General features: G+C 45.5%; 1 protein-coding gene across 2 annotated transcripts in view; it reads right to left on the bottom strand.

The window, feature by feature from the left end:
• Nucleotides 1-3,336: 3,336 nt before the first annotated feature.
• LOC134948526 (semaphorin-3F-like) overlaps nucleotides 3,337-21,846 on the bottom strand; it is a 96,582-nt gene continuing 78,072 nt past the window's right edge. For both annotated transcript variants that reach the window (XM_063936550.1, XM_063936551.1), the window contains 12 exons: nucleotides 21,457-21,576; nucleotides 20,778-20,917; nucleotides 17,838-17,952; nucleotides 13,176-13,245; nucleotides 12,313-12,457; nucleotides 10,883-11,105; nucleotides 10,706-10,794; nucleotides 10,032-10,073; nucleotides 7,855-8,012; nucleotides 7,100-7,167; nucleotides 6,820-6,953; nucleotides 3,337-4,692 (listed from right to left, as the gene is read on the bottom strand). In XM_063936550.1, coding sequence (XP_063792620.1) covers nucleotides 4,450-4,692; nucleotides 6,820-6,953; nucleotides 7,100-7,167; nucleotides 7,855-8,012; nucleotides 10,032-10,073; nucleotides 10,706-10,794; nucleotides 10,883-11,105; nucleotides 12,313-12,457; nucleotides 13,176-13,245; nucleotides 17,838-17,952; nucleotides 20,778-20,917; nucleotides 21,457-21,576 — 1,547 coding nt within the window. In that variant the 3' untranslated portion in view covers nucleotides 3,337-4,449. The remainder of the gene's footprint in view (nucleotides 4,693-6,819; nucleotides 6,954-7,099; nucleotides 7,168-7,854; nucleotides 8,013-10,031; nucleotides 10,074-10,705; nucleotides 10,795-10,882; nucleotides 11,106-12,312; nucleotides 12,458-13,175; nucleotides 13,246-17,837; nucleotides 17,953-20,777; nucleotides 20,918-21,456; nucleotides 21,577-21,846) is intronic.

The raw sequence follows: 21,846 nt of genomic DNA, 5'->3' as shown, positions 1-21,846 counted from the left end.
TGGTGGTTGCAGAGTGCTCATCTGTTAGAGGGCCGCAGATTCGGCATACAGGACTGGGTCCTGGTGACCACGGATGCCAGTCTGAGAGGCTGGGGAGCGGTCACACAGGGAAGAAACTTCCAGGGAGTATGGTCAAGCCTGGAGATGTCTCTTCACATAAATATACTGGAGCTAAGAGCGATTTACAATGCTCTAAGTCTGGCAAAACCCCTGCTTCAGGGTCAGCCGGTGTTGATCCAGTCGGACAACATCACGGCAGTCGCCCACGTAAACAGATAGGGCGGCACAAGAAGCAGGACAGCAATGGCAGAAGCTGCAAGGATTCTTCGCTGGGCGGAAGATCATGTGATAGCACTGTCAGCAGTATTCATTCCGGGAGTGGACAACTGGGAAGCAGACTTCCTCAGCAGACACGATCTACACCCGGGAGAGTGGGGACTTCATCCAGAAGTCTTCCACATGATTGTGAACCGTTGGGAAAAACCAATGGTGGATATGATGGCGTCCCGCCTCAACAAAAAACTGGACAGGTATTGCGCCAGGTCAAGAGACCCTCAGGCAATAGCTGTGGACGCTCTGGTAACACCGTGGGTGTTCCAGTCAGTGTATGTGTTCCCTCCTCTGCCTCTCATACCAAAAGTACTGAGAATTATATGGCAAAAGGGAGTAAGAACGATACTAGTGGCTCCGGATTGGCCAAGAAGAACTTGGTACCCGGAACTTCAAGAGATGCTCACGGAGGATCCGTGGCCTCTACCTCTAAGACGGGACCTGCTTCAGCAGGGGCCGTGTCTATTCCAAGACTTACCGCGGCTGCGTTTGACGGCATGGCGGTTGAACGCCGAATTCTAAGGGAAAAAGGCATTCCGGAAGAGGTCATTCCTACACTGGTAAAAGCCAGGAAGGAGGTGACTGCACAACATTATCACCGCATTTGGAGAAAATATGTTGCGTGGTGTGAGGCCAGGAAGGCCCCCACGGAGGAATTTCAACTGGGTCGATTCCTACATTTCCTGCAAACAGGATTGTCTATGGGCCTCAAATTGGGGTCCATTAAGGTTCAAATTTCGGCCCTGTCGATTTTCTTCCAGAAAGAATTGGCTTCAGTTCCTGAAGTCCAGACTTTTGTAAAAGGAGTACTACATATACAGCCCCCGGTTGTGCCCCCAGTGGCACCGTGGGATCTTAATGTAGTCTTGGATTTTCTCAAATCCCATTGGTTTGAGCCGCTCAAATCGGTGGAGTTGAAGTATCTTACATGGAAAGTAACCATGCTAATGGCCCTGGCTTCAGCCAGGAGAATATCAGAATTGGCGGCTTTATCATATAAGAGCCCATATCTGATTTTCCATACGGACAGGGCAGAACTGCGGACGCGTCCTCATTTTCTGCCTAAGGTGGTGTCAGCGTTTCACCTCAACCAGCCTATTGTGGTGCCTGCGGCTACTAACGATTTGGAGGATTCCAAGTTGTTGGACGTGGTCCGGGCATTGAAAATATATATTTCAAGAACGGCGGGAGTCAGAAAGTCTGACTCACTGTTTATATTGTATGCACCCAACAAGATGGGTGCTCCTGCTTCTAAGCAGACGATTGCTCGTTGGATTTGTAGCACAATTCAACTTGCACATTCTGTGGCAGGCTTGCCACAACCTAAATCTGTCAAGGCCCATTCCACAAGGAAAGTGGGCTCATCCTGGGCGGCTGCCCGGGGGGTCTCGGCATTACAACTCTGCCGAGCTGCTACTTGGTCAGGGGCAAACACGTTTGCAAAATTCTACAAATTTGATACCCTGGCTGAGGAGGACCTTGAGTTCTCTCATTCGGTGCTGCAGAGTCATCCGCACTCTCCCGCCCGTTTGGGAGCTTTGGTATAATCCCCATGGTCCTGACGGAGTCTCCAGCATCCACTTAGGACGTTAGAGAAAATAAGAATTTACTTACCGATAATTCTATTTCTCGTAGTCCGTAGTGGATGCTGGGCGCCCATCCCAAGTGCGGATTGTCTGCAATACTTGTACATAGTTATTGTTACAAACAAATTCGGGTTGTTATTGTTGTAAGCCGTCTGTTCAGAGGCTCCTACGTTTGTCATACTGTTAACTGGGTTCAGATCACAAGTTATACGGTGTGATTGGTGTGGCTGGTATGAGTCTTACCCGGGATTCAATATCCTTCCTTATTGTGTACGCTCGTCCGGGCACAGTATCCTAACTGAGGCTTGGAGGAGGGTCATAGGGGGAGGAGCCAGTACACACCACCTAATCCTAAAGCTTTATTTTTGTGCCCTGTCTCCTGCGGAGCCGCTATTCCCCATGGTCCTGACGGAGTCCCCAGCATCCACTACGGACTACGAGAAATAGAATTATCGGTAAGTAAATTCTTATTTTTTTTTTAATCAAATATCACACGATGTGTAGCGTTTTCGGACGATATCTCACACGCTGGGCGAACTCTAACTCCATAACATCCTACCCCTTGTCCTTAAAATCAAGCTTTCACCATACATTAGCATCCAGCACATGCAGTTAAAATTCATGTCTTTACTAACCCTCTCCATGTGCTACACATGTTGTTCATGGTAATTACTTCATTATGCATCAAGACCGCCATCACTTACAGCCAAGTGGTACTTGTTTACTTAACCAATACATGCAAGTACGTCGGTTACATTACCATGAATTGCCACTGTCAGCTGGCTCTATAATCTAGTCCTTTCTCCCATCAATGACACATCTGGGCTGTCCCTAGTCTCATGAACCACTCAGTCTGGATGACCAGTGTAAGAGGCGGCCTAGTAACCCTTCCTACACGCAGCAGATATTACAGACAAATTTTTTTTTCTAATAATAAAAGTTTCTTTTTTTTTGTGCCTAATTTACTTCGTTGGGCCAAAATTGTAATTTTTTTTTTTTTTTTTTTTAAACCAAAATCATACAACATAAAGCAAAATGATTTAAAAAACAAACAAAACAAAAACCATATAAATATATAAATGCACGATAGGTACACATTAAGCATAATAACAAGGAAAACAGATACAAAATAGATTTAATATCTTTCCTCAATTTGTAAATCCGGTATTGCTAGAAAAGTTACAGGTGTGCCGATAGGCATTCGGCCAGTTTCATGAGCTGCTCACGGTGCAACTTGGGGTCTCTCGTGAAGGAAGACACTTTGAGGTCTATGTACTAAGACTTGGAGGTTTATGTAATAGGGTCCGAGCATGCCAGAGGTGCGGGATGTCGGTTTAGAATGGCTGTATTTTTAAAGCGGCAATTATTTACAAGCAAAACCAACCTGGTTATGCCTTGTAAATGATTGCCGCTTTAAAAATGCAGCCATTCCCAGCCGACATCCCACACCTCTGGCATGCTTGGACCCTATCACATATACCCCCTTGAGGGAGAGAAAGTCAGTGGCGATAAAGTACCACCGAACTTGCGCCTGTCAATTTTCAAACCCAGCCTGTAACGTGGCAGTTAGAAGCTGATTGGCTGGTACTTTATCTCTGTTGTAGGTGTCAGAACAGAGGGGGATAGCCCCTCCTAAAAGAATACGAGAGGAGCCAATGTACTGGGTCAGTGTCAGGATGGAGATAATCCCCTTTCCAGTTACTGTGGAACCAGCCCTGTGCCTTTCTCCCCTCCCACTTCATATGTTCCTCCCCTCTTCCCCGTGTGTGTGTGTGTGTGTGTGTGTGTGTGTGTGTGTGTGTGTGTGTGTGTTACAAGTAAGTCCATCTGCCCCCTAAGGGGGTGACATTCAGTGATTTAGGGGCACCAAAATGAAATTATACCTAAACCCCCCTCCCAACCTAAAACCGTTGTCACGCAGCTGATCTCCGTCCACTTTATCTCTCTTCAAGGCATAGTACATAGACCCCATAGATAGCAGAAAAACATAGTGATTCAGGTCAAGACTGATACATAAAGTGGCAACTGCTCACAGGTTGAGACATGAAATCTGGCATCCAGTGTTTGTGATAAATAGAAATAATTCACACGCTCCCACTATAGGGCAGACGTATCAAACCTTCGAGAGACAAAGTGCAGAAGTTGCCCATAGCAACCATTGAGCTTATAAGCTATCATTTATATAGCACAGTCTATGAAATGACAGAACTTGACTGGTTGCTATGGGCAAATTCTTTACTTGATCTCTTTGCAAGGTTTGATACATCTCCCCCTATATACACTCACACACACGCACACAGTTCTCTATACAAAGTATCGCTCTGGAATGTCTTACTAACACTAACACATCTCTCTCCTCTACACATACTGGCCCCCACGCCCAGTTCCCAGCCAGCTTGCCGGGTAGTCAGCACAGGGTAGGCTCCATTCCCCGCAGTCTCCAATCACTTGGAAGTCTCTTGTGTTGAAAAAGGAGGCCCTGGAGCGGTTGTCGGCCAGCGCTCTCTGTCCGCGTGCCCATATTATAGCAGCCTCAGTTCCTTTCTATCTGTGTTCGTGGCTTTTGCCTGCGAGCGGGTGGGCATTGTGCTGGTGGAGGAAACAGGGTAGGGGCAGCTGTCAGTTTTTCCAGCAGTTCCCGGGCCAGCACATTAAGTCTTATTTTCCCCCGTGAGCGCCGGAAGCCGTTTTCTGTACCCAAGCAGGTGTAGAGGCCTGCGTCGTTCGTCTGTACCAAACGTAATATCGCGCCTCCCTCCATGGTATGAAGCCGTACCTTGCGAGAAAACAGAACATTACTGCATGGTGAATACATGACATAGTATATGATACTCATGTGACACACTGCAGGCAGTGCAGGAACTGTAGTAGGGGTCCAGACCTTTCCTCAATGATATTAGTTTTAGCATGAAAGAGGACAATAGACAGAAAACAGTTCTAGGGCAGCACATACTACATGAGCAGCCATGGAAACATACAGCATGAGTTGTGTCATTATTACAGGTTCAGTATGATTTACCGACGGACACAATACCGACAGCCATTGACCTATGGTCAAAATACAGACATTCACAATGCCGACAAAATCAGAATACCGACATTTGAAATGCCGACATGTCAAAATACTGACATGAGTTTTTCTGTGGGTTTTTTTTTTCCCAATGTTGACATGGACACCATCTAAGTGTACCGCTGCGCTCGCCATGCTTTGGACACAGTATTGTATTCCCCTTCGAGGTCCACTGGGATGGTAAAGTATGAATAAGTGTTTTGGGGGCAAAAATGCCTTAAAAACACATGTCGGCATTTTGACATGTCAGCACTTCAAATGACTTATTCTGACTATGTCGGTATAATGAATGTCAGTATTTTGACCGTCAATCAATGACTGTTGGGATTATGACCGTCTGTATTGTATCCGTCGGTAAATCAACTGCTACCCCTTATTACACATCACACATAAAGGTCATAGTGGCTGTAATTTTGGGAACTAATGTATTTATTTAACTTTGACTCATTTCTAGGTGTGTTTACCACAAAGCGGCTTAAATGAAACGGGAGGGATTCCCAGCCTCATATCTTCAAGCCTGTTTCTCTTACCAGCGTCACTCTCTCCACCCCAGTCACTAATCATAGTGCCGGTCCTTCCTGCCACTGGGTGGTATAGACGTTTCTGCGTCACACCCTATACTGTACATTTCAGTATCAAACCTGACCAGTGACACGGCAGGTGCTTCCCCGGAGAGGACAACCTGCTGCTGGAAGTGACACCAGCTCTGGTGGTCAGGAAGCACAATGATGCTTAGAGCACAGCTGGAAGTCACGGTGAATGCCCATTCAGCGTAGATGTTCCAGGCGTAGGATCCTGTAACCGGCAGCTACTGGCTGTGAGCCAGGGGCTGGAAATGAATGTGCAGAAAGGAAGTGATATTATGGGCTACATGTATTTCCTCTAATATCATCTGTATATTTTGCCTTTGACAATCACAACGCACAAGTCAGTGATTCATAAGTCACCTACATTAGTGCAGTACGCTGGGCCCAGGTCACCTGCCGGACAACAAACACATGGTGCAATAAACATCAGGATCCTGACCCCAAACTAACTTTGGTTTCTACGGGTGTCAGATTCTAGCTTTAAGTTTATAGAATGTATTAGATAAATCATAGCTGGGATCTGTTTGGTTGCTACGCACCACGACACTTCCATTTTAACTCTTTACATCTGTCACTGGGGTCCATTATTAGGTCTTATACACACAAGTGCTAATGTATTATATACGGTCCATTTCTGATCCTGTGTTTTAACCCCTGATGTACATTGACACGGCTTGTTCAGCCGTGGGCCTCTGTCCATAAGGTAATCGATAATAAAGCCAGTTACATATTGGAAAATCAAATGACAGACTGGTGTCTTTGTACAGCAGCGAAATAGGCAATAGATAATGAAGAGCATTGGTGCTCATATGTCGGAGACCTTGTATCATAGTGTACAAAAGGAGATGAGATGACCTGGGCCCTGGCCTACTGACCAAGACCGCCTATAATAATCCGAGACTAGTCAGGTACATGTCATTTGAAACAAATGATATTATTATATTATAGTAGGGCCCAGATTTATCAAGCTATAAAGAGTGATACATTGCACAGTGATAAAGGACCAAACAACCAGCTCCTTACTGCCATGTTACAGGCTGTGTTTAAAAAATGACAGTTAGGAGCTGATTGGTTGGTTCTTTATCACCGTACAATTTATCACTCTCCAAGGCTTGATAAATCTGGGCTATATTTGCTAATCGTCAATGGATAACCCACTAGGTTTTGAGACGATGATGCATATAACATATAGAGAAATATATTGGTGTATTGTAACACTAGTCGTGCAGAATAATGGCAGCCTCACCTCCTTGCGATGCTGGGATCCCTCTCTCTGCAGTAGCCATGTAACGCTCTCCAGGGGCGAGTGAGTGTCACACTGCAGGAACACGCTTCCTCCCTCCACCCCAATCTGCAGCCGCTCCAAGACTCCGCGATCCACTGTAAATCAAGAACAATGTTTGACTTTCAGCTTCAGGAGCCGGCTCACATGACGGCGGTTACATAGCTACAGACACTACCAGAGCGGTGCCGGGGAGCGGTATGAGAAAGCAGCGGCCCCTGAGGCATTTATACAGAGCACTTACTTTGCATGTTATAGCCTCTGCACTGCCTCATGGGGTCTCCATGTCTGACGTCCTGTCGCCGGCTCCGCCTGCAGAGAATAAAGTCACTGACAATCTGACTCTTGCACAATCATTTCCATGGAAAGGATGCCGCACACATTTGATGGTGGATGCAAAAGGAGCGGAAGATACAGTAAAAGGGGGACAGTACTGAGCTTCTCATGTGGGGAGTCCATATGGATTCCCCATTGCTAATTCACAGAGTACTTTGGCAAGCTGGCACACTGATGTCTCTGCCCTGACAAATCAGCACAGTTTAGTTGTTGCTGGGGTGATTTTCTGGAAACACAGACAGGCACGGGAAACTAATCCAGAAACATTGGTGCCGATGCACAGCTGAGAGCAAGTGGGCTGTAATCACACATGCATGAGGATAAATGCGGATATTCACACGTATACTGATGTGCACACACCTAAGCACTATCTATCCTTGCTGCCAGAGATCCGCCTGGCACAAGCGTAACTACGCGTCTGAACAGCGTGTATTTACGTCAACACCTCCTTGACGTCTTTGCTTAACTTTGCCTATGTGCAAATCCCGCATTACCAGCCAATTATATCCCTTCTGCTGCAAATGGACATGAAGGAGTTGTATAGAATCTGCAGCAACAGACCGGACAGGTTTGGACTTTATATAGAGTTCAGCGCCATTAGTTGCCATTATAACCCAGCACAGAGTTTCAGGAATCTTTGCATCGCTACCACCATATACTTACCTCATGGGTGAGGGGGTATAGCGGGCACAGGCCTTCCCATCCCAGGCACAGTAGGGATCTCTGGAGAGACAGCAATCTGCACAAGAGTCTCCATAGGCAGCACAGCGATGGAGAGAGAGCTGGGTCACCCCTGCGTCAGACGAGACGTATAACTGGTGCTGCAATGATTAGAGACAAAGCCGGCATTCATCTCACACGTTCTATTTCCAATATCAGACAGCAATATGGTAAGAATTTCATGAGATTCTGCTGCTTTGCCAGCGCACATAATTTATATTACCCTAAGCTATCTGCCTACATTGGGCACTGTATACAGAACACACACCACAAGTCCCCTTAGCTTTGCATGCATCCAGCCTGCTCATGGGGAAACGTTTATGCAAACTAGAAGAGTGTCTAGGTTTCCAGAGAAGAGCTGCAAAACTGTAATCAACACATCAAACCTCCTCCCCCACTGTAGAGCTTCTCAGTACAATGTAGTCACTGGGTGCTTCTCCGGCAGACAAACAAATCATCAGACATGTTGCTGTCACTGACAACGTTTCAGGACTCCCGTTACCTTTCATCAGAACTGCATTAAATAGATCAGCAAGTAGTGCAGTCCTGACAAAAGGGAATGGGAGGCCTGAAACATTGATGGTAATTAGGGTTGCACTGAGAAGCTGTGATAACACGTTACATTGATACTAAACCCAGTAAGTGTTGCCTGTAGTTTCTTATGGAACATTTGCAGCTTGTATGTATACCCAGGGACGGATCTAGACTTTTCTTTTAGGGGGGGGGGCGGTTTATTTATTCCTGACTGCTCCCCTACACTCATTACTCCTCCCACTTCCCATACCAACTGTCCATTAATGCTCTAAAGAGCATATAAAGCATTTCCAGCATGCACATGTGCTTCTTATGTAGCACACACAACCGGGCACATGTAACTACTAACACACCGATGGGCGGCACACACTGCCCAAGGTGGGGGTAACGGCATGTGATGATGGCAGATGGGGCTAGGGGCCCCAAGGACACGGAGGATGGGGAGGGATGTCAGTGCAGCCACACACCATCACCTGGCAGCAGCCCCCACCTCATGTAAGTGGGCGTGGCTATGACTGTTAGGGGGGGGCGTTCGCCCCCCCCCCCCTGGATCCGGCCCTGTGTATACCTCAATCTGTCTTCTCTCTATCCCTCTCTTCCTCGTCATTCGCCAGGTCACTAGGCATGGTGGCCTGCTTTGCTGATTGTTATTTTCCCCACGTCTTTTTATTTCTCAGTCTCTCATCCCATTCTTTGGTTCTCCCCTTTGTCTTCACCCACATTTACCTCTCCCCCTACTGCTCCGGCCTATCTTTCCTCTGCCAAAACCCTGTCTCTCTCCCCTTTTTTTTTCGTTTTAATTAAGTGTAACCAGCATCAATAATTCAATGTAGTATCAATAACTATCAGTGTTATAGCAATGACAGGTGATAACAGTGAGGGGAGGGGTGGAAGGGGGCTTTGTGTGTTTGGGTCGGGTGTAATACATAATTAACTCCATCTGCTGGGTGCTTTTATGCAAAACAGCCAGATCATCTTCATCCATAAATTGTGAGGGCAATCACCAGTCTTCAATAAGCTTAATGTATTATCTCACCAATAAACACAGGATTGATATTTTGATACTGGGTGGAACCTTTGTCAAACTATCCACCACATGTCCAGAACAAAATAGCGGATGTTGCATCCTTATATACTATGATTGCTCAATTCTGCTGGTGTACAGGTTGTTGAGGATCCCCTTTCATGGGTGTTTTTGATTGAACGTTTGATGTGTGTACTTTGAAAGTAATGACTTTTGGTATGTGAAGGGCTACTATGTACAAACTGCGGGCACCGTGATGGGCTCGAACATTGCACCAGCATGAGCTAATTTATGCATGCAGTATATGAACAATCCTTTATAATGTCCAAATATGGCGCCAGCACCCTGCACTATGCATCGTTTACTTATAGACTCCATGCTGTGAGTTCAGGAGTATGATGGGACTGCAAGCCATGACAGGGACTGAATTTCCACAGACACCGGATGAGTCCCAGAGTCAAAAATACCACTGTTCTGCTAGTTAGAAAAAAAATGCATTGCAAAGATAAACATTTTCCATAGAGTTCTGGATCAATCAGAACAGCAATGGTGCAACACTCACCCTCTTGGAAGAAATTCTGATGTTTTTAACAGGTGACGCTACCTGTGTGTGACACAATGAAGGGACTGTTACCGTACATTATATAATACGTAAACACAATAATAGACATGGGCCAATGTAAGTGAGCAACAAAACTAATGACTATCTCTTGGAATAGGTGCGCTGAAGGTGGCAGATTATGTTGGGGGCAGATAGGGCAATACAATCCACTGCTCTGGTCCCATGTGGCAATCCACGGCTCAATCCAAGTAGGAGTATAGGCACAGTAAAGTGGCTGCTCAGATCAACAGCTTCCTATTGGTCGCCTTGGTCACATGACCCATTTCCCACCCATGCAACTTTTTCACAACTCTCTAAGCTCCAAGTGCTGCACCTACTTTTGCAAGGTTGTGTGCACCGCCTTTGGGAAAGGACCGCCAAGAAAATTTTTGAATGGATCAGAATAGTAATAGTGCAACAAAAATACACGAGAATAACAGAGCCCAGGAAATGTTTGCATGGAGCAATCCTAAGAGATCTGGGAAAGGATTTTTAAAATGTTATTTTTAACCATAGTGAAGTGCAGCTTTAAATCCCTATAAATCTCTTGCAAGTGGACATTCCAAGACAAACAGCATCATGTTCTTAAATGACAATTCCATACAAATATAAAATGCACACAGAACAGGTCTTACTTTAAACACTTCCACCTCCTCTAGAGTGATGCCTTCCGTCTCCTCCGGGCCTTTAGGCAGGATCATCACCTTCTGGACTGTACCACGATCTGAAGGATTTTGGGCAATGGGAACAAGGTGTTACATGATACGCAAACTACTGCCACACAGAGACAGTGGATGATGCTGCTTTCTCACCTGTGCCCAGGAACAGAACAGTATATTCCCCATCAGCAGCGGGCACACTGTCCACGGCAATGCTGGTGTAGGTGTATACGGCATCTGATAGCAGGAGAAGGGGCCTTCGGTTGACGGGGTACACTGAGCTGTACATGAGCGGGTGTGTGCGCACAAACCTCAGCACGTCCTCCCCGAAGTGCCTACTGGAGCGAACGCCGGTAACGGAGAATCCACCTGCACACTGTAAGATGGATCACAATGTAATAGGAAAGAGCTGTGTACAAGTATTGCAAATATTTAAGGTGTTATAAAACAAATCTACAGTGAGAGCTTTCATTTCATGTCCATGACTAGCAATGACCCAACATTCAGCAACAACACGGCCCAACATTCAGCAACATGAGCTGACCAGAACATGAGATAGCCAATCCCCTCACCCATGATGCCTCAGTGTCCACGATTCTGCAGACTGCTACCTTTCAGCCACAGAAATGTGTCCATCTGAGCCTTTGTAGGCTGACACATGCAGGACCATGGGAGCTCTGGTGAGTATATCCAGGATAAGGGGAAGGGAGGGGGTGCAGGAAAATTTCTGCAAGGATCCCTTTTTTTTATGGAGTACAAATACAGGTTGAGTATCCCATATCCAAATATTCCAAAATACGGACTTTTTTTGCGTGAGAGTGGGATAGTGAAACCTTTGTTTTTTTATGGCTCAATGTACACAAGCTTTGTTTAATACACACAGTTATTAAAAATATTGTATTAACTTACCTTCCTGCTGTGTGTATAAGGTGAATATGCAACATAAATGAATTGTGTGAATGTACACACACTTTGTTTAATGCACAAAGTTACAAAAAATATTGGCTAAAATGACCTTCCTGCTGTGTGTACAAGGTGTATATGTAACATAAATGCATTCTGTGCTTAGATTTAGGTCCCATCACCATGATATCTCATTATGGTATGCAATTATTCCAAAATACGGAAAAATCCCATATCCAAAATACCTCTGGTCCCAAGCATTTTGGGTAGGGGATACTCAACCTGTACTTCAAATTCTAAAAAGGACAGCAACCAATCAGATTACAGGTGTCATTTATCTACATTCTATAAAACGGCAGCTAAAATCTGATTGGCTGCAATGGGCAACAACTCTTTTTTACCATTTTAGGCGTTTTAGTCAATCTTCCCCTAAATAAGAACATATGTCCTTGTCCTCTATTTTTCACCATCTTTTATTTAAAGAATTTACGTTTATACAGTGAGATGTCCTATTACTGGGAACTCCAAACACAACTGGAGCTATCACTAGTGCTACAAAATGTACCAGACTGTCCCAAATAAGCAATTCTCAACTTTAAATTTCCATTAAAGTGCCTGTGCCTTTACCACAGCATCATCCTGCCACTCAGACTCTCAGAAAGGGTCATGACGTGTCTCACCGCTCCAGGCCGGGGATAGGGCGTTTTCCCTGTGTACGCAGTCATCTGGTACCCATGTCCCTCCTTGTGTGCGAATGGCCCATTAAACACAGCACGGACGTCAGCAAGAGAGTAAACACAGACGGCAGAGCCCCGGAATACGGAACTAAGAGACACGCACAGAGACAGATACATTAGGACTAACAGGCATACGAGCAGCAGGGAGACTAGAAATATCACACACTAGGAGACAGGTGTCCATGCCAGACAGGAGATTACCAGGATCAATCGGGCAGGCTGAGCACTGTGCAAGACAGGCTATCCATGGTTGTTTGGACAGCACGAGACACAGTTGCTAGGCAGGCAGACTATGACGGTGTGGACAGCACAAGACACACATTTATTAGGCGGGCAGATTAAGCACTGTGCAGGACAGGATGACAACAGTGTCGGACTGGGGCATGAAGGGTCCACCGGGGGAATGCAGTTATAGGTGCCCATACTTAGGGGTGTGGCCAGCCTCCACAGAGGCTTGAAATACACAATAGTTTAGTGCAGTGCAATGCAACATATCTACCATGTATAATACAAGTGCACCGTCTGGAACCTGATCCCTAGAGGCAGGAGTGGGCCCTCAGGCAGTCGGGCCTACCGGTGGTTTCCCTGTGGGGCCAGGCCGACCCTGGATGACAATGATGGTGTGGACAGCACAAGACACACAGTTATTGGGCGGCCAGGGGGAGCACTGTGTAGGACAGGCCGACAGTGACGGTGTGGACAGCACAAGACACCCAGTTATTGGGAGACTAGGACACAAGCAGGAATAAGGAAACGATTACAGGGACAGCACATACACAGCAAATAGAACGCAGTTGTGCTCTCACCCCAGTGTAGTGAAGACTCCATATATCAGTGGGTTCTGCTTGTCCTGAGTCTGCTGAATGAAAATATCACCTACATGAAGACACAGACAGTTAGTAGACTGGCCCAATGGCACCACAGATAACCAATTGGTCATTGGTCACAGTCCCCATTGTCAGGATTGGTGACTTTGCCACTAGCTCCCATTGTGTGGCACAATCTATGACCAGGATATGTCCTTTGTGCAATATACGTTCCATACTCTTAGAACTGTATTCAATATATGGTATAATGAATTTGTTACTGTATAATAAATAAGTGTATGTTGCAGAGGTGTTACATGACCATAAGGTGGCAGCATACCACAGGGAGAGTACTAATATACCTTTCACATACATCCAAAGTTACATTTGTGCTGAGTTACAGTGCGGTATACAGGAGTCCTGGCCTGTATCATGCTTTTAGTACCGTTTATAGTGCTAGTGAAAGCATGTGACAGATATGTGGATGGGTTGGGGCTGGGAGATCGGCGCTGAGGATCCCGGGGTTGGCGCCGGTCATATGACCGGATCCCATGTGGATGGAACGGATTAGTTCCATTGAGCCCACACTGGGGACAGTTACAAAAAGCATCCGCGTCTTCTTGTCCTTCTCACTCACATCAGGTGTGAAATGATCTGTCACAGGCGTTACCCTAAGGAATGCGGGTAACCAGCCTAATACACACTTCTATCAGGATCAGAAGTCACCATTTATACTGATATGGTAATCACAAAGGTATACTTCTTTTATCATCATATGTGTATTACAATGTGATATATACACTATCTGAGTTGATATTTTCTTTAATAAAAAAAAAAAGTGGTTTTCTGTTAAATTACATGGTTTTAATGAATTCCTTTATTTTTTCAAGACAAGCCGTGTAACAGAACCAGCAGGCCTTAGTTCCCTAGGGTCAAACTCACAGCAGTGTATGTAACACAATACAAGCTTTCAAACGAAAACATGATCTTGTGTCTGACTCTGTGTGGTAGATTTATGCAGTTGGCCTCAATTAGGAAGAGGAGAGGATGTAGGGGAGAGAGGAAGGGGGGGGGGGGGGGGGGCAGGAATGTTCACTAGGTTACACATAGCCTAGCTGGTTGGCTTATAAAGCAAAGTCTGAGCTTTCTTTCTCTACTTTGGAACACTATCCTCACTATAGTACTCTGCACGTGTAGAAAGTGTGATGTATGTGTAAAAGACAGTGGGGGCAATTCCAAGTTGATCGCAGCAGGAAATTTTTTAGCAGTTGGGCAAAACCATGTGCACTGCAGGGGGGGCAGATATAACATGTGCAGCGAGAGTTAGATTTGGGTGTGGTGTGTTCAATCTGCAATCTAAATTGCAGTGTAAAAATAAAGCAGCCAGTATTTACCCTGCACAGAAACAAAATACCCCACCCAAATCTAACTCTCTCTGCACATGTTATACCTGCCCCCCCCCCCTGCAGTGCACATGGTTTTGGCCAACTGCTAAAAAAATTCCTGCTGCGATCAACTTGGAATTACCCCCAGTGATGGAACACTTAGTGGCGAGTACAATAAGCTGATGCAGCGCAGTAAACCTGTCCGGGGAAACCTTGCTTGTTTTTCATCGGACCACACGGAGGTACAATCAAAAAACAAGCACGGTTTCCATAGGGTAATGGCCAGAAACCTCAGCAGCTGCAGATCCGTCAGAGCCTTGCTGATAACTGAATGTGCCCCTTAAAGCATTTGCCAGAATTTTTCCCTAAGGAAACTGTTTTTAAAAAAAAACATATTAATATCCGCGACAAGAAACCTTATTAATCTGCGTTTATGGTATAATGTGGATAATGCACCCATCGGTCTGACAGCGGTACTAAATCAGCAGTAACACACGCCAGCGTCCGCCCATGCTTCAGTTACTGACCGTCATTTACACTTGACCATCTCCAATGGAAGCCAAAGGACCAATCAGCAGGACAAGCAAAAATTTTTATTTTCCGGGGGAGAGGGGGCAGGGGGGTGTCTCTGAACAAACCCTCCTGCAGGATACACCCTATATGTTGAGCGTGACATTGTCTGCTATATGGACAGGCTGCCGGCATATCCACATTCAAAATAGTGACAATGACAGAATGTCAACATTAGAAATGTCGACAACAGATTTTTGACGATTTTATAGTTAGGGTTAAACTGCGGTTAGTGTTAGGTTAGTAGTCTATGGAAAAACACATTGTCGACATTCTGACTGTTGAAATGTCCGTGTCGGCATTTGAAATGCTGACTTGTTATATCACACCCGCTGCCGACACAGTTAAATTGCTTTAAGTAGCATATAAATCTTGTTGGCACTGTGGCGTCGGCATAACGCTAGTGACATGGTCATGGATGTCACTGATGACACAATGACTGCCACCCCTTCCTGTAATATTTACTTCATAGTGCGCTATGCTTCTGTGTTCTTCAGTCATGCATTTATATCATCATGCAGAGTGGATGACTTTCCCTGCTGCTGCAGACAGCACGTCCCTGCTGTACCCAGACAGCGACTTCTGCTGTGTCTAATGAATATAAACAGTTCTGCTTAATGCAGACAAGAAATTAATATAATCTGAAGGCATAAAAGCCTCCTAAATAATACACTTTTTTTTCTTTTTAACATAGCAGATCAGCAAAGGAGAAGGCCATTTACTGGCAGCGCGGGGCTGTGCCAAGACATGTGGAGACTCAAGTGGTATCATGGGGAGCTAATGTCTTTATAATGGAAAACCATTTGTAAAGTATGAAATAAGCCCTTTCTTCCCCAGGCCCCCTCCGCTCTCCTCTGCAGCCGTACCATATCTGCCACCAGGCATGCAAGCAGGGCACGCAGAGTGGGGTCAGGCAGAAGAGGGGAGGAAATTCTCATCCAAAACTGTCAGGGCCCCAAACACCGTGGCTGAAGGGCTAAGAATGACAATATCCGTTCTGTAATTCCTTTACATTTTAAAAATCAATTAAAAACTTAGGGGGACATTTACTAAGCAGTGATAAGAGCGGAGAAGTGAGCCAGTGGAGAAGTTGCCCATGGCAACCAATCAGCAGTGAAGTAACATCTATTATTTGCATACTATAAAATGATACAGAGCTGCTGATTGGTTGATGGGGCAATTTCTCCACTGACTCACTTTTCCGCTCTTATCACTGCTTAGTAAATGTCCCCGTTAGTACTTAAAAAAAATAAAAAATTCCAGCTTCATTGAGACTTAAGGCGGTATTCAATTGTTTGAAAAGTCAGTTGGGTGTCTGTTTTTTTCCTATCTAATAGACAGGAAAAAACAGACACCCAATCGACTTTTCAAACAATTGAATATCCCCCTTAATGTGAGTAGTGATATTATTTAATGGCCCATCATAACACGTCACATGCTTAGCATTCAGTTCTTTCACATGGGACCAGACGTGTTTCTGGAACACGCTCCTTGTTAAGCATATCTTGTCACTCATGTGTCGGTTTACAGTCCATAGCCCTTAGGCCATTTTCGCACAGACATCTTCTCCGTGGCTGTGCGGCCAATTAAACAGCAGAAGTGATGACGCACGCCAAACACCAAGGAGGAGGTAAGAGGAGCACAGATCGCTCTATTTTGTCTGCTCGGTTGCCTCCGCTGCCTAATTGGCTGCTGCCATGGCAGGAATTTGCCCCGTGAAATGAGTCCAACACACAGTATGCAAATTGTGTTAATGAGTAATATCCGTAACAGCAACCGCAGAGCAATGTCACCTCTGCTTTACATGTGCAAGTCACAGGCGCTGCACCGGGAATCGCTCAGGGCAACCATCCTGCTGGAAGTGCTACCAATTTCCAGAATAAGTGCATTAACCCCTCCACCACAGCAGTACGGGAAATCTGCAGTAACACACTGTGCCCTGTGTCAGGAAGCCTGTCTTGTAGATGCGGCATGTCTGTACACGGAAGACCGGATTAAGCCTCATTTTTAATTCTACTTAAGCACACAGCATGGAGCCACTCAGACTCCATAATGAAAGCAGAATAGAAGGCAATTGCTTACACCAAGCTTAGAGATCATTAAAAGCTTTGTTCACTATTGGAGAACCCCCTGCTACTTATTCCTCCTCAGTTACCTTTAAAGGAACTCTAAACCCCAAATTAATAATTTAATTTCACCTTCCCTTCAAAGCTTACCTAAGAATGTCCAACTCCCCTTCCTCTTTCAATCGGAAGCCTCGCTGCGGCCACAGTTACTCCCCACAGCAACAAGAAGCCCATGTTTGGCTTGTCAGCTGAATGTGCAAGTACCCTTCACCCTCCGTGGGGTAAATTTACTAAGGTGGGAGTTTTTTAGAACTGGCGATGTTGCTCATAGCAACCAATCAGGTTCTACTTAACATTTATCTAGTTGCTTCTAGAAGATCATAGATAGAATCTGATTGATTGGTTGTTATGGGCAACATCACCTGTTCTAAGGAACTCCCACCTTAGTAAATTTACACCCATGTCTCTAAACCAAAGAGTAGGTGGTAGGAGGCACAGGACTCCTAGAAGAGTCTCCTGACGCTTTATGGACTAGTCTTCTGGCAACTCTAACCTGCTCAGCCATAGTTTCGTCTTTAAGCGACCCACATACCCCTACGTGAGAGTGCTAGAAGTGTGATGCGTGCTGCTGGCATACTTACGCAGCTGGTCAAACGATGTCTCCACCCCATCCTGGCCAATGACAGAGCAAACCAGTCTTGCCTTGAGAAAAGATGTCCATTTTCCCACCAGCGAGCGTAGGCCACCATCATCGTTCTGCAATGGTATCAAGCATATAGTGACTATCCTCTAAGTGTATATACAGCACAATGTTCCACCAGGAAGAAAACCACCTCTGCTTGGGTATCATGTGGGGTCTAGCAATAGCCATACTTACTGCAAACAGCACGACCATACACCATGACAACTTATACTGCAAGGTGCAATGGAATCCATCTCCCATATACTGGGATACTGCGTAGTACAGCTGAAATATGAGCACCAGCACAGATCAATACTATCTAGGAAAATGTTAGGTTTCGGGGGGCTGCCTCATTGTCAAATATAGAAAACTATGTTATGAAAAACACCAGTTCTGGGGTTCCAGGACAACTGCACATAGGGACTAATTCAGAGTTGATTGCAGCAGCAAATTTGTTAGCAGTTGGGCAAAACCAAGTGAACTGCAGGGGAAGAGGGGGTGGGGGGGGGGGGGGGGCAGATGTAACGTGCAGAGAGTTAGATTTGGGTGGAGTGCGTTCAAACTGAAATCTAAATTGCAGTGTAAAAATAAAGCAGCCAGTATTTACCCTGCACAGAAACAAAATTACCCAGCCCAAATCTAACTCTCTCTGCACATGTTACATCTGCCCCCCCCCCCCCCCCCCCCTGCATTGCTCATGGTTTTGCCCAACTACTAACAAATTTGCTTCTGCGATCAACTCTGAATTACCCCCATAGTGTCCAAGAACAAAACTAACTGATCCCCAGTAACCGGTCTTACATCCTGGATTCCAGATAAAACCAGAGATTGACCAGTTTCGGAGAACTATTTATTCCGTTCTGATGCAATAGATCATGATACAACCATCGGATATATACAAAGGCACTGATTCATAGCTAGGAGCAAAACAACAAAATAGGAAGGAAATTGCACCTGAACAAACCATGATGCACTGTGGGGGGGGCGACGACACAGGGTTACAATGTGCAGGGAGATTTAGAGTTGGGAGGGGCATGGCCTAGCTGTTGCTTTGTAAAAATAAAGCTGCCTAGCAATTGTGAGCTACAGTACAACCAAAAGCAGCCAGTGTTTACCCTGCATGCACAACAAATACATGTGTTTGCACTAAAACATGGTTTGTTTGGTTTTTTTTTTCTTCCAACTAAGAATTAGCCCCAGAGTATATGGGAACTGTAAGGTTTTCCCTCTGGCCATATTACTTTTCTATTAACTCCGCTCAAAGTACTTTGTCCAGGAGTTATTTAATGGATAGATAATTTGTCACAGGTAGATGTGGGATTTGTTCAGCAGTGGCTATTAGTGCCTTTTCCGGGAATTCCAACCAAATATTTTGTAGATAAACATGAAGAGGAACCAGAAAGTGTTCTTATTTTTGGAACCTTCAGACGTCTGAATTACTTGCATGCAGCCACCTGTTGTATTTCTCAGTCATGTCTGCCAGACAGAGTACTAGGATACGCCTGGTTATAAATCACACTGGATATAATCAGGGACAGCTTAATGTTTAGACACACTGGGCAACTGCCTAGGGCCCCATGATTCTAGGGGCCTTCAAGCAGGGGCAGGCTGTGCTGGGGGGGGGGGGGGCATAACAGATAGACAGTGTCTAGTTAGACAGTCAATAGGTAGACACCATATGTTAGACAGACATTAGGTCAACAGGGCCAAAAGGTCGACAGTGCAAAAGGTCGACAGGGTCAAAAGGTCGACATGGAAATGGTCGACATAAAAAAGGTAGACACCATGTTTTTTGCAGTTTTGTGGTTTGTGTGGATAGTTTTGCCATCTGGGACCCCCAATTGTAGAAAGGCATACCCTTGTGGGGCTCACTTCGCTCGCCATGCTTCGGGCTCGGTGGCTCGCTGCGCTCGCCACAAGGTTTATAACCAACTCTATGCCGACATGGATAGAGAAAGTATGAAATAGTCCAAAAACATGTTAAATAAAAAAAAAAACATTTGTCTATCTTTTTTATGTCAACCATTTTCATGTCAACCATTTAACCCTGTCGGCCTTTTGACCCTGTCGACCTTTTGTACTGTCTACCTTTTTCATGTCGACCTTTTGACTCTGTCGACCTAATGTCTGTGTAACATATGGTGTCTATCTATTGACTGTCTAACTAGACACTGTCTCTCTATCAACCGGATACCGTGCTGGGGGGCAGATGGAGCTGGTGCCTCCGGAGTTTCTTGGGAGGCAGGTAGAAAATGCTACACGGCCGCTCTGATTGTGAATCACACCTCCCAGACTGCAGCCAGACAGTGAACAACTGTCAGCGTGCTGATTGGTGGATGGCTGGAGCTATCCACCAATCGAAGTGCTGACAGCCACTCATGGTATGGATGCATGTGGAGATACAGCACAGGAGGGTTAGTTTATGACTGCTTTAATTTATTCCTAGGAATGGGTGTGCAGGGGCGCTAGTATATTGCTTTGGCCAGGGCCTATAATGCTGAAGACGGGCCTGTATAATATATGTGTATTTAATGCACAAAGCACAAGGGATCTGTAGAATATGCAGGACAGTAAAAAACACTAAATATTGTGATTATTATTGTAAGACTGAGCAAAGAAGGAAGCTAGAGCACAATGCATTTAGTCAAAGTTGTGGGACAGAGTGTACAAGCCAATTACAGAGAAAGTAACCTGAATGTAGGTGTAAGAGAGAACAATCCTCACACCAGTCGTTCTAGAGTCAATAATTGTTAGGTTACAGTATATACTTAGTAACATATGGCTAACAGATAAGGAACTGACCGCAGGAAACTTCTCATGCATTATGGTAAATAGCAATTTCTTGATATCCTGCACATACTATACAGCACATAGTAAAGCACAGGCCGGCCATTCTCACCAGACAAATGCGCGCAATCCGCGACACCACCGCTGGGCCGCTCTCCCCCTCCAGGCTCCTCTCTCGGAATAATATATAAAGCTTGTCATCCTCGCGGAAGCTGCTCTCAGATACTACCAGCGATCCCATAAATACAGGGTCTGGGGACAGAAACAGAAATGTGGCATGATGTATTACCTGCATGGGAGTGAGGCCGTATCACATGTACGATCTATAGACTGACAACCAGACTAGAGGTTTTCTCACTTTAATGATCAGAACGTCCTCTAGGACACATGCTCCCCCTGGTTAGTCCATGGAAATCTAGGGAGACCCATCAGCAGCTTGTTACAGTGACTCTAACGTCATTCATTCTGTGCTCGACGTAGGCCTGTATTATACATCTGTAGTTAATATAAACAGTTTGGTAGAGTACATCTTCCTGATGTATCATAGCTTGGAGAGAGGTAAAGTACCAGCCAATCAGCTCCTGTCATTTTCCAAACACAGCCTGTAAAACGACAACTAGAAGCCGATTGGTTGGTAATCTCGCTCCAAGCTTTGATAAATCTCCCCCTCTGTCTTCTCCCAGGAACTTGGATTACAATAGCTGCAAGATTACGGAACGCTAGTAGTAAATGAATGGAGGAGGCCTGTATTCCGGCTCTGTAGAGGAAGGGAGCAGCAATGTGGCTATTACCGTTCAGCCAGCGAGAGTCGTACTGTTCTGTCCGTATCGGAGGTTTGTGACCCATTGTGCGGAAGATGGCAGAGTCCGTCCCCATGTAATCCACCTGTACCCCAGCGTACAACACCCCATCTGTAAGACACAAATCACTAAGTGAGCAGTTTCACAGGCACTGTAATTCATAAACCCGATGCTCTGACTGTAGGAGGTATCCCATCCCAATACAAGTCACACAGTGCAAAGATCAGCCATTGGTAACCCAGGTATGTGTGGTCTCCTGGGGAGAGAGGGTTATGCATCCGTTTCTATTTCCACCCTCCCCAATCTCTGGCTGTACATTGGGGAGAATACGTTGTTGGTTTTGCTGGACCCATAAACCAAAATAAGCATACTCTGTGCAAT

This window comes from Pseudophryne corroboree, chromosome 8, assembly GCF_028390025.1.
Source record: "Pseudophryne corroboree isolate aPseCor3 chromosome 8, aPseCor3.hap2, whole genome shotgun sequence".
NCBI lineage: Eukaryota > Metazoa > Chordata > Amphibia > Anura > Myobatrachidae > Pseudophryne > Pseudophryne corroboree.
This window is presented reverse-complemented; position numbering and strand designations above follow the sequence as displayed.